At 48.1% G+C, this 12846-nt stretch overlaps 1 protein-coding gene across 3 annotated transcripts; it reads left to right on the top strand.

Moving 5' to 3' along the window:
- The first annotated feature begins 516 nt into the window (after positions 1–516).
- SPDYE4 (speedy/RINGO cell cycle regulator family member E4) lies at positions 517–11807 on the top strand. Of its 3 annotated transcripts, none has more exons than XM_077969651.1 (7): positions 517–789; positions 1573–1803; positions 2617–2675; positions 3442–3527; positions 5527–5695; positions 5819–5922; positions 11351–11807. In XM_077969651.1, the coding sequence occupies exons 1-6, from the start codon at positions 681–683 to the stop codon at positions 5876–5878; spliced, it is 714 nt and encodes a 237-aa protein (XP_077825777.1). In that variant the 5' UTR covers positions 517–680; the 3' UTR covers positions 5879–5922; positions 11351–11807.
- The last annotated feature ends 1039 nt before the right edge of the window (positions 11808–12846 follow it).

Genomic DNA, 12846 nt, shown 5'->3' with positions numbered 1-12846 from the left:
GTTCCCCAATATAGGATCCAGGATAGTGAATATCAGTAAACATTCAGCCAAAAAGCTTTGCCACATTGAGTGCTTCGACATAACGTCTTCATTCAACAAGTCAATGTGCCCGGAATCTCCTACATATGCTAATCTCACTCTTGGAAGCTCTCATCATTCTGCTTACCCTAAATTTCCTTCCACCTTCCTCCCTCTCCCACCAGACTGGACTCTGAAATGGGAAGGAACGGCGGGGAGGAGAGCCCAACACTTCTCAAGTTTAGAGTGGAGAAGACACAGACTCTGCTGGGAAAGGGAAAAGAGGAATACGGAGACCCTGAGGATGCTTTTGGACAATGCTCAGAGGTTGGGACATTGCCAGGAGATACCGTTCACCCCGGGTCTCCAAGAAAAGAGATCAGTCTGGCAGTTACATGTGTTTTTCTTCAAACTGGTTGCCAGGTTGGAATGACCGATGACATCAGAGATTCCGACCTTCCTGATTGGAAGGACCGGACTCTGGGTGCTTGGGAGCTCAGGTGGACAACAGCAACTTCTCAGAGCTGTTCTTCACTCCTAACTTCTCCCGAGCCTCTAAAAGAGAAATGCGCTCTTCTGGGTCCTAACGGAGTCTGGAAGAAGGCTCTGGACAGAACAGGGACTAGGTTCTGTGGACAGAAACAAAGCGTTTGGGAGAGACTATGGCCAGTGGTCAAGCGCACCCTCCATTTGAGGAGGAGAGCCCCCAGCCTAGCACATCGGTGCAGTCCCCCCAGGTGGTGGCGGATGATGAAGTGCCAGGACCATCAGGTGAGGTGACTGGAGGGAGAAGTGATTGGAGACGATTGACTGAGGAGAGGGAAGGGGGCCAGTTACTGGAAATCCAGAGCACCTGAGTAGGGTGTGTGGGAAAGAAAGGAGGGACTCAGAAAGCCAGGGATCAGGGAAGGAGGGTGCAGGGAATGGGGCTAAGCATGGCCACGTGGAAAGAAAGCCTGGGGAGCAATGAAGGGGGTCAGGAGATTCGCTCAAAAGATGAGAGAGGAAGGTCGAGGTGGGCGGATCACGAGGTCAGAAGATCGAGACCATCCTGTGGGTTTCACACAGTGAAACCCTGTCTCTACGAAAAGTACAAAAATGAGCCGGGCATGGTGGCGCATGCCTGTAGTCCCAGCTACCCAGGAGGCTGAGGCAGAAGAATCATTTGAACCCAGGAGGCGGAGGTTGCAGTGAACCGAGACTGCCCCACTGCACTCCAGCCTGGGCAACAAGAGGGAGACTCCGTCTCCCCACCCACCCCCCAAAAAAAAGAGAGAGAGAGGAGACAGAAGAGCTCAAGGGAAGGTTTCCGTTTTCTCCAGTTGAAAGTTCTTATCTGTGATGAGAAAATGTTTTGAGGACAGAGCTGGAAGAACGGGGAGGTTAGGGAGAGGCAGATGGGGATCAGCAAAGGAGAAAGGTGGAAACATGGCTTGGAGAAGCCGACAGTCTGCGAGGCTGGGGAGGATGGAAGAGTAGTATGAGGTTTTTGGGTCGGGGTCTAAGGTGATCAATGGCAGAAACACGACACTATGGCCTGGTTTCTTCACTCAGTCCCTTGGGTAGATCCCAGCCCCCAGCCTCAATCTCTTGGCATGAAAAAGAAGAGGGAATGGTCAGACGAATCCGAGGAGGAGCCGGAGGAGGAGCTGGAGTTGGAGCGCACCCCTGAGCCCAAGGACACCTGGGTGGTGGAGATGCTGTGTGGGCTCAAGATGAAGCTGACGCGCAAGCGAGCATCCTCCGTGCTCCCTGAGCACCACGAGGCCTTCAACAGGCTGCTTGGTAGGAGGATACCCCAAAGAGCACCTCCAACCCAGTTCTTTTTTAAAAGCAGAAACTTTCAATAATTACTATTTCCCAATAAGAAGAATATGCCCTCCTAGGGGGTGAGTGATCCATGTGGGAGGAGGATGCTTAGGAGATAGAGGATTAGGCTGGTATTTATAAAGGTCTGTGCTTGAAATAAGAAAGCCTGGTTTCTGGCCAGGTGCAGTGGTTCATGCCTGAGATCCCAGTGCTTTGGGAGGCTGAGGTGGGAGGATCTCTTCTCAGCAGTTTGAAGTTGCAATGAGCTATGACCACACCACAGCACTCCAGCCTGGTTGACAGGGAAAGACCTTGTCATAAAATAAATAAAATAAAATAAAAGACAAAAGAAAGCTTGGTTTCAGCTGAACCCTCTGAAACTCTCTCTTGCTGACTTTTCTAAACCTAAGTGTCTCCATCCATGGAGGGGGATGACAAGGTCATGGGCACACCCAGCTGTGACTATCTCCGGAAGCCATGATGGGAATTCCATTATGACTTCTGCGGTGGTCCCTTCATGTATGATGGGAGGACATCATGGCTTATTCACAGCTCCTCATCCTGTAGACTCTGACACCAAAGGCCTCCTTCGGCCTCTCCTCAGGGCAGTCTCAGAGCAGGAGCCTCCCTCCTTGCCCAGTGAAAGTCCTTCTCTCCTCTCCCATCCACGTAACCCTTGACCACAATCCTGAGACTTCCCCCAGAGGGGCACAGTTCTCCTGTCTGCTCTGTTGCTCCCACGGCAATCCTGTTCCACTTCTTACCCTGACACAGGCTCTCTTTTCACAGAGGATCCTGTCATTCAAAAATTCCTGGCCTGGGACAAAGATCTGAGGGTGTCAGACAAGGTAAGGTTGTTCTCCACTCAACTGTGTTCCTGTTTTAACACATGTCCTGGGGGAGGGTGCAGCATCTAAAACCACAGTTTCTCTCCTCTCTCCCTCCACCATCTCCCACCCGCTGATCCCATAGTCTTGGGCGCCCACATTTTGATTTTTATTTTTTCGGAGAGAGGGTCTCGTTCTGTTGCCCAGGTTGGAATGCAGTGGTGCCATCATAGCTCACTGCAGCCTCAACCTCCTGGGCTCAAGTGATCCTCCCGCCTCAGCCTCTCCAATAGCTGGGACTCCAGGCGTGAGTCATCACACTCCGGCTATTGTTAATCTTTTTATAGTTTGTCAGCATCCCCTCAGGGCTCTAGTAGCCTATTGCATAGAGGACGGGTGGCCCCTGCCTCTGCCCAGGGCTTGAATCCCTGGGCCACAGTCCTGAAACTCCTGACCCCTATCCTCTCATATCTTTGGGACAGTCCTTTGCTCCAGCTCACCAAGACCCTCCTGACATTAGCCGACCTAGACACACTCCCTCCAATGATCCCATCGGAGCTCATCATCATGGGAGCATCACAGACCTCCCTTCCCCTGACTTCCCGAATTTGCAGCTGACTTTGAACACCTCTCCACCCGCAAGCCTCCAGTGAGCATAGCCACCCAACACTGAGGTTCCTTCTGTGATAGGCAACTGCGCCCCAGCCCCTGTTCCCTTATCTCCACCATCTTCCTCTTCCAGGATGTGACCAACCTTTTTCTCTCTCTGTTCCCTTCTCTCCATCAGTATCTCCTGGCTATGGTCATAGCGTACTTTAGCCGTGCCGGCCTCTTCTCATGGCAATACCAACGCATTCATTTCTTCCTGGCTCTGTGAGTAGTTTGCTTCTTCCCACCCGTCAATATCCAACACCCTGGGACAGTGGAGGAAGTGGGATTCCAACCTCTCGTCTATTTTTTGACCCTAGTTCCCCTCTTTACTCTGTGTATAAAAACGTTAAGATTATACTACAGCGTACTTAGTCTGCTCTTTCTAAAAACAAACACAAATGCAGTTGACAAACAGTAGAATCAAACAAAAGGAAACATAAACTCGTCCTAAGGGGAAAGCCGTGGACACGACCCTGCCCCCCAAGCAATCAGCCATTTCTGGTTTTTCTGTCTCTCGCCTTCCCATATCAACACCAAATGCAATTTTCCATCCTCCTCCTCCAGGTTCCCATGACAGAGGCCGAAATTCAGGTCGTCCTTGCATAACACGGATCCATCATCAAATACTCCCTGATGGGGCTTCCTGCGAGTCCCACCCCAAGCCAGGGGGCTTCCTAGTGCTGCCTGAATAGCTCCCACCCCTTCACTGCCCACCTGAACAACTTCCTTAGCTGATTTGCCTATAAATGGAGGCCTGGGTCCACAGGGTGAATCCAACCCTCTCTGCAATCCTTCTACCACCAAACCTGCCCACCATCTTCATGTTTCATGGTTTGCTTTCGCCGCTCCTTCCAAATGCCCTCCACTCCATTTTGATTTTGTGTTTTCTGTCTGGGTGTCCTGCACCCATATGGATCTGAAGGGAACGACCCATTTGTTGAAGTCAGTTCAGCCCCCACAGCCTTTCCATGCCTCCTCTGATCTGCCAGCGTCTGCATGCCTGCAGCACTTCAGTTACATCCTAGGATAATGTGCCACTTTGGATTCGTTGATCTGCCCTCCTTTTCCCCAAACCCATCAGACTAGACCCCTGTTGAAGGCAGGGTCTTGTCAAAATATCAAAGTTTTTGTTTTTGTTTATACCAGACAGAGACTTGCTCTGTCCCTCAGGCTGGAGTGCAGCAGCCAGCATAGCTCACTGCAGCCTCCATCTCCCAGGCTCTAGATCCTCCCACCTCAGCCTCCCAAGTAGCTGGGACAACAGGTGCACACCACCACATCCAGCCAGTTTTTATGGTTTTTAGTAGAGATGAGGTTTTGCTATGTCACCCTGGCTGTTCTGGAACTCCTGGGTTCTCACCTCAGCCTCTCAAAGTGCTGGTACTACAGACATAAGCCACCCAATCAACCAAAATATCAAAGTATTCCTAAAACACTCAGCACAATTCTTTTCATTTTGCAACTGTTCATGTTATATTGACTCTGTGAAATGATTCATATGGCATTTGCGTATAAGATAAATCTTTCCTTCTTTCCTTCATTCATTCATGTATTCATTTATTCAACAAAACCTTACGAAGTACATGATACGTGCCAGGGTAGGAAGGATGGGAAGAGAGAGTTCACAGCAATGCTTGTTGAATTAATGCACCAAGATAAACAAAGCCCTCTATTGGCCATTTGGTAGGCAAGAAATGATTTACAGAAACAAACCAGTCAGTTCCTGTCCTTGGGGGCACTTACGATGGAGGGGGAAGACAGGTGTGTGCATACATGAGAAGGAAGGGGGGTGTGGGAGGAACATGGATGGGGACTAGGATGAGGTGATGTCATCTCTCTTGTATAAGGATGGCAGGACACATCCTTAGGATAAGAGCTGGGTTGTTTTTAAATTCAGAGGGGGTCTTGCCATATTACCCAGACTGGTCTCTAACTCCTGGCCTCCAGTGATCCTCCTGCCTGGACTCCCAAAGTGCTGGGATTCCAGGTGAGAGCCACCACTCCCAGCCACCACTTGGATCGTCGCCTTCCTGAAGGTGTGAGAGGTGCCCTTAGCAGGTCTCTGTCCAGTGGGGCCTCCTGAGGAAGGCGGGGCTCTCTGCAGGGTGGGTGTTGGTGCTGAGCTGAGGACGGTCCCTTCCCCTCCTCTCTGGGAAGCTGCCCTCAGGCAGGGGTCCCTCCTGGTGGGGCCCCTGAGTAGCCACCTGATCTCTCTCCCCAGCTACCTGGCCAGTGACATGGAGGAGGACAACCAGGCCCCCAAACAAGACATCTTCTCCTTCCTCTACGGCAAGGACTACTCCCAGCGACCTTTGTTCCACAAGCTTCGCTACCAGCTCATCTGCTCCATGCGCTGGAGGACGTGGGTGTCCCCAGAGGAGATGGAGGAGGTAAGTGGGGCCATATGAGGAGGTGGGGGTGGGGAGGGATGGGGTGGATTGGAGGCTGGAGGAGGGCAGGGAAGGGTCTTGCTGGGGAGACCCTGGCTTCTCAAGTGGTACGTGTTTCTCCAGATCCAGGCTTATGACCCAGAGCACTGGGTGTGGGCCCGAGATCGCACCCTCATTTCCTAGAGCTCCGGGGATGTGGAGGCCTGAGGTCATCGGCCTGAGGGAAGGTACGTGTGTATCCTTCGAGGTAAAGGCAGAATAGTCTCATCTGTAAGAAAATCCGAGGAACCCAACTGCTTGATCCGGCTTCAAGCCTGGTCAATATGGCAACACCCCATCTCCACAAAAAATACAAAAATTAGCTGGGCATCCTGGTGGGCGTCTCTAGTCCCCACTACTCAGGAGGCTGAGGCGGAAGGAACACCAGAGCCCCAGGAGGTCAGGGCTGCAGTGAGCTGTGATTCTGCCACTGCACTCCAGCCGGGGCGACAGAGTGACACTGTGTCTCAAAAATGAGACTACTACCTAGGTCCAGGGAGGTTCATTATGGTTGACACACTTGAGTTACTGATTTGGGGAAAGGATTCGGTGAAGATTTGGTTGACATCTTGTGCAGCTAACCACATTTAGGACCGAGCATTAGACTTAAACATGAGAGATTAAGGTTCAGGATTAGGAATCTGGTCTGCTGGTTCGTGAGGTTGTCATGTTAGACATGTTTGTAGCATGGTTAAAAGTTTAGATCTTAAGCAACACAAAAGGCCCCAAGTGTGACGAAGTCCAAAGCCACATTCTCTGAGGGTGCTCTACTCCCTGGGTGGACCCACCCAAAGTCCTTGCTATGAAGCAGATCACTGGGGCTGGCCTTGGCTGTATTAAGTGATTTTTGGAGTCAAGCTCACCAAAGTGTGAGTGTCAGAAGCAAAAATGATGGCTCAGAATCAGGGTTTACAATGAAGGGTTAGAGATAAAATCGGATTTATACATTGCTCTGAACTCTAGCTAGGATTGATGTGGGATGAGAATAACCTTCTTGTCTGGAGATCTGCCTATTTGAAGTGTGACATCCTGTCTCTCACTTTCAGAACACTGGGCCCAGGGGAGAGGGGAATTTTCAGCAGGAAGTTTATCCCAACGCTAATGCCAGACACCAGGAGCCTCCTGTGCAGATCATCTAGAAGAACCTGGACTCTTCTAGAAGGAGCAAAATAGAATGACCAGGTTTTCCTCCTAGGAGCCGTGGAAGTACTTCTAGGAGTCGGTGGAGGGAAAGTGAGAAACCAGGGGTGTTTCTGGTTCCACCCCTTCCTGCGACACCACCTCCCTTTTCACATTGCTGAATCCCAACCTCCCCTGGGCTGGAAGCTGGAGTTCCCGTTTCCTATGGACTTTGTTGCCACAGTCCAGAGCATTTGAAGGCACAGCGCAGGCGCTCAGATTGTCACAGAATTCTTTGTTAAATATGAAATTACTGCCATAGGATTTTAAAAGATAGTTTAATAGATACTATACATTTTATTGGTTTATTTTGAAAATGTTGGCCATAGAATTATTACTATGTTGATTTGAAATAGTTTGGAATTTTTGTAGTTTTGAAAACATGCTGTTCCTATAGAGTTCTGTGATGGTCATTATATACATATAAATATAATTTAGTTTTCATTTTTAAGAGAGAATTCTTTTTATCACAAATGTTTTCTCTTTAAATCGTTTTATCTATTATTACATGTGCTCCCGAAGTGAGCGCTCTTGTTAGCTATGATACTGACCTAATATATCCATTATATTTATAGCTAGGTGGTAGTTTCCCTATGTTCTTATAAATTTTCTGTTTAGTGTTTGTTACTGGACTGTGAGAATTCAGTTGTGATTTTTAACATGCCTTACGTATATACTAACATGTCCAATATACACTAGACATTTTATTTGTTTATTTTGAAAATGATGGGCATGGCATTCTTACTACATTTATTTAACTAGTTTAGAAATACAAGTATTTTTTAAAAGACACTGTTCTTATGAAGTTGATGGGTGTTATACCTGTTATATACATAAAAATATAATTCTGTTTTCATTTTTAAGAGAGGATTCTTTTTATCCTAAATGTCTTATTTTTAAATCTTTTTATCTATTATTACATGTGCTGCTGAAGGGAGCACTGTTATTACCTAGGGTAGTTACATAATGTATCTATTATATTTATAGCTCGGTGGCATTTCCCCGAAATTCTTGTAAAAATAAATTTATATTTGATGTTGAGTGTTATTGAATTGTGATAATTCAGATGTAATTTTGTCAGCTTGTATTGAAAGGTTTGTATGTTCCTTTAAAGAGGGCATGTGTTTGAAAGGAGGACAGGAGCTGTGTGTTTGAAAGAGGACAGTGCAGTGTGCTGCCCGCGAAAATGCAATAAAGATGAAGTTTTCTCATCTTCACAATGATTGTGACCATATTGGTCTGGATTGCTTATTTGTTGTCCAGTGATATTTTTGTTTAATGGGGTTTTAGTTATTTGAACGAATTAATTAACCCTGGAAAATAATGCTGAATCTTTCTTTTTTTCTTTTTTTTTTTTTGAGATGGAGTCTGGCTCTGTTGCCCAGGCTGGAGTGCAGTGGTGCAATCTCAGCTCACTGCAAGCTCTGCCTCCTCCGTTCACGCCATTCTCCTGCCTCAGCCTCCCAAGTAGCTGGGACTACAGGCAAAGGCCACCACGCCTGGCTAATTTTTTGTATCTTTTTTTTTCCTTTTTTTTTTTTTTTTTTTTGAGACAGAGTCTCGCTCTGTCACCCAGGCTGGAGTGCAGTGGCATGATCTCAGCTCACTGCAAGCTCCACTTCCCGGGTTCATGCCATTCTCCTGCCTCAGCCTCCCGAGTAGCTGGGACTACAGGCGCCCGCCACCACGCCCGGCTAATTTTTCATATTTTTAGTAGAGATGGGGTTTCACCGTGTTAGCCAGGATGGTCTCGATCTCCTGACCTCATGATCCGTCCGCCTCGGCCTCCCAAAGGGCTGGAATTACAGGTGTGAGCCACCGCGCCCAGCACTTTTATTTATTTATTTATTTATTTATTTATTTATTGAGACAAGGATCTTGCCCCATTCCCCAGGCTGAAATGCAGTGGCTCAATCTCGGCTCACAGCAACCTCCGCCTCCCATGTTGAAGCAATTCTCTTATCTCAGCCTCCTGAGAAGCTGGGATTACAGGTGCCTGCCACTATGCCCAGCTATTTTCTGTATTTTTAATAGAGCCACCATTTCACCATGTTGGCCAGGCTGGTCTCGAACTCCTGACCTCAGGTGATCCGTCCCCCTTGGCCACCCAAAGTGCTGGAATTACAGGCGTGAGACACTGCATTCGGCCCATACAGTAAAACTATTTATGAGAGGAGGGAAGTATCTTGGGTTAGTTAGTAGAAATCAAAATACTGAAGTCAGTGAACTCTGAGGAGACGCTTGACAGACACACAACCTAAGGAGGAGGAGGTTGCAAAGTGCTGACATTTGCGTAACCACAAGCATGGCTGAACCTAGAACGCAATTACTATTCCAGCGAATGGAACCGTGAAGCTATTGTTACAGATTGCCTCCATTCTGGGACCCTCGTGTCGCCAGTACTATAAACCACACGCAAACGAGGCAAGTAAGATCTTGGAGGAATTTGAGAAGCGTCTGTGCAATGTCCAAGAGTCAACTTATAATGGGATGAACCTAGGGAGTCAACAAGAGTCTGCACTGAGCCTGAGCACTCAAAACATTCTTGGGATGGCCACGTGCAGTGGCTCATGCCTGTCATCTGAGCACTTGGGGAGGCCCAGGTGGGCAGACTGTTTGAGCCCAGGAGTTCAAGACCAGCCCGGGCAACATGGTGAAACCACACCTCTATAAAAATACAAAACTGGGCCAGGCGTGGTGGCTCACACCTGCAATCCCAGTACTTTGGGAGGCCGAGGCAGGCGGATCACGAGGTGAGGTGATTGAAACCATCCTGGTGAAATCCCGTCTCTACTAAAAAAAAAAATTGCAAAAAAAATTAGCCGGGCATAGTGGCATGCGCCTGTAGTCCCAGCTACTCAGGAGGCTGAGGCAGGAGAATCAGTTGACCAGGGAGGTGGACGTGGCAGTGAGCCTAGATCACGCCACTGCACTCCAGCCTGGGTGCAACAGAGCAAGACTCCATCTCAAAAAAAAAAACAAAATCAAAACACACACACACACACACACACACACACACAACTTAGCCAGGTGTTGCAGTGCACACCTGTAGTCCCAGCTACCCAGGAGGTTGAGGTGGGAGGATTGCTTGGGCCTGGGAGTCAAGGCTGCATGAGTCATGATCATACCACTGCACTCCAGCCTGGGCAACAGAGCAAGACCCTCTCACAAAAAAAAAAAAAAATTCAAAACATTCTTGGGGACTGCAGGTCTGTTGTATCTATCTGCCAACGATGTAGTCACAGGGTAAACAGACCAAATATTGCCCACGTCTCCTGTTTAGTGCCATCTCTGCTGTTAGAGAATCCCAACCCTAGAAGAAAGGAAAGCTCGTTCTTCTGCTGACTTGGTGAATCTGCCTGTGTGTCTGGCTGTTGGTCAGCCTGCCACGGATTGCTGCCTGAGTTGCCTTCCTGTCTCTTGCTGCATCCAATGAGGGTCCAACCAATCTTCTCAAAAGTATTAGGATGAGTAGAAGTGAGCGTCAAAAATACAGGATTACTTTCCAGAATACATAAAGACCTTCTATAAATCAATAAAAATGCAAAGCAACTTGATTTTTAAAATGCATATGAAACACGAACAGGAGACTCAGAGAAGAAGAAATGACTGTATGCAGATGAGTAACTTCACCTATCAGACTGGCAAAATTTAAGAGATTGGTAATATACCATGTTAGTGAGTGTCTTAGTCAGTTTGGGCTGTTCTAACAAATTCTCATAGACTGGGAAACTTAAAACATTTCTTTCTCACGTTTCTGGAGGCTGGGAAGTCCAAGATCAAGGGGCCATGAGAGGCAGTGTCTGGTGAGGGCCCATTTGCTGGTTTGCAGACTGGAAATCTTAAATATTTCTTTCTCATAGTTCTGGAGGCCGGGAAGTCCAAGATCAAGGTGCCAGGAGAAGCAGCATCTGCTGAAGGTCGGCTTGCTGGTTTGCAGATGGCTGTCTTCCTGTTGCTCTGTCACATGGCAGAGAGCAAAGAGAGAGAAAGCAAGCTGTCTCTTTTGTTAAAAGGGCACTAAAGCTATCATGAGGGTACCGCCACCCTTAGGAGCTAATACATCCCAAAGGCTCTATATCCAAGTACAATTATATTGGAGATTAGGGTTTGATATGGTTTGTCTGTGTCCCCATTCAAATCTCAACTTGAATTGTATCTCCCAGAATTCCCACAGGTCATGAGAGGGACCCAGGCAGAGGTAATTGAATTGTGGGGGCCAGTCTTTCCTGTGCTATTCTGATATCCAAATAAGTCTCAAGAGGTCTGATGGGTTTATCAGGGGTTTCCACTTTTGCTTCCCTTTCGTTTTCTCTTGCTGCCACCATGTAAGAAGTGCCTTTTGCCTCCCGCCATGACTCAGGCCGCCCAGCCATGTGGAACTGTAAGTCCAATTAAACCTCTTTTTTTTCCCATTAAACCTCTTTTTCTTCCCAGACTTGGGTATGTCTTTATCAGCACCGTGAAAATGGACTAAGACAGGGTTTCAACACATGCATTTTGAGGGGGGCACAGATTCAGTTCACAGCAGTGCGGATGCAGGGAAATGAAGACTCTCTATGCTTTGGGTTGGAATGTACACTTGTAAATTAGACTTGTAAAGTCTTCAGAGACTCACATACGACTTGTGAGATCAAGGCTGTGTTCTGGTAGTTCTCTCACCATTGGCAAAAAAACAGAAAAGTATCATTTCCATTGAATACCCTGCTACATAATGAATTTTCACATTGAACATTTAATTTCCCATTTAAATAAACCCATCTGGAATTTGGTTTGTATATGTCTTTCTTTTTTTCCAAATAATGAGCTAGTTATCCCAGCACCATTTGTGGCATACTTTACACTTTCCCCACTGGGATATGCCATGATAGCATATAATGCATTCCTATAGAAACTTGGGACTATTTCTGGATTTTCTATTCTGTTTATTGTATCAAGGATCATAAACTGTGGCCCTGTAGCCCATTTCAGGCCTCCAGATGTGTTTTTGGTCTTGCTTTGGTTTTGGTCAGAAGTGTCTTTTTAAATTGTGAGTTTTCATGCCATTAGACAGCTCACAAAGTCAGGCCTATCTTAGAACAAGGTACTTGCTCAAGCCATAAGAGCACTTGAGGTTTTTTTGCCTGGAGTGACACCAGCAACATACTGTTTTAACACTTTCACCTTAGAACACATTTTGGTGTCTAACAGTGGACATTCCCTCTCATTCTTCTTTTGTGATGGTTCCTTAAGTACTCAGTTCTCCAGATGAACTTTTACACTGTTTTGTCAACATCTGTGGGGAAAAATTCTCTGAAAGTTTGATTGCAATTGCATAAAATTCCTAAATTCATTTGGATGGAATGTACAGCTTTATCATATTGAACCATCATTTAGACATTCTGTAAGTCACTATTCAGTTCTTTTATATCCTCAGGAGAGGGGAGGGGAGGGGTGGAAAAGCGGGAGGGGGAGGGGGAGGAGGAGGGGAGGGGGAAAGGGAGGGGACAGGAGGGTGAAGGAAGAGAAGGGAGGGGAGGGGGAGGGGAGGGGAGGGGGAGGGGAGGGGAGGGGAAGGGGGAGGGGAGGGGAAGGGGAAGGGAAGGGGAAGGAGAAGGGAAGGGGAGGGGAAGGGGAAGGGAAAGGGAAAGGGAGGAGAAGGGAGGGGAGGGGAAGGGGAGAGGAAGGGAGGGGAAGGGGAGAGGAAGGGAGGGGAAGGGAAAGGGAAAGGGAGGAGAAGGGAGGGGAGGAGAAGGGAGGGGAGGGGAAGGGGAGAGGAAGGGAGGGGAAGGGGAGGGGAGGGGAAGAGAGGGGGAGGGAAGGGGAGGGGAAGGGGAGAGGAAGGGAGGGGGAAAGGGAGTGGAAGGGAAGGGGAAGAGAAAGGGAAGGGAAGGAGAAGGGAGGGGAGGGGAAGGGGAGGGGAAGGGGAGAGGAAGTGAGGGGGAGGGGAGGGG

This window comes from Macaca mulatta, chromosome 16 (genome assembly GCF_049350105.2).
Source record: "Macaca mulatta isolate MMU2019108-1 chromosome 16, T2T-MMU8v2.0, whole genome shotgun sequence".
NCBI classification, from domain to species: domain Eukaryota; kingdom Metazoa; phylum Chordata; class Mammalia; order Primates; family Cercopithecidae; genus Macaca; species Macaca mulatta.
The sequence above is the reverse complement of the archived record's forward strand: the minus strand, read 5'-3'. Positions and strand labels throughout refer to the sequence as shown.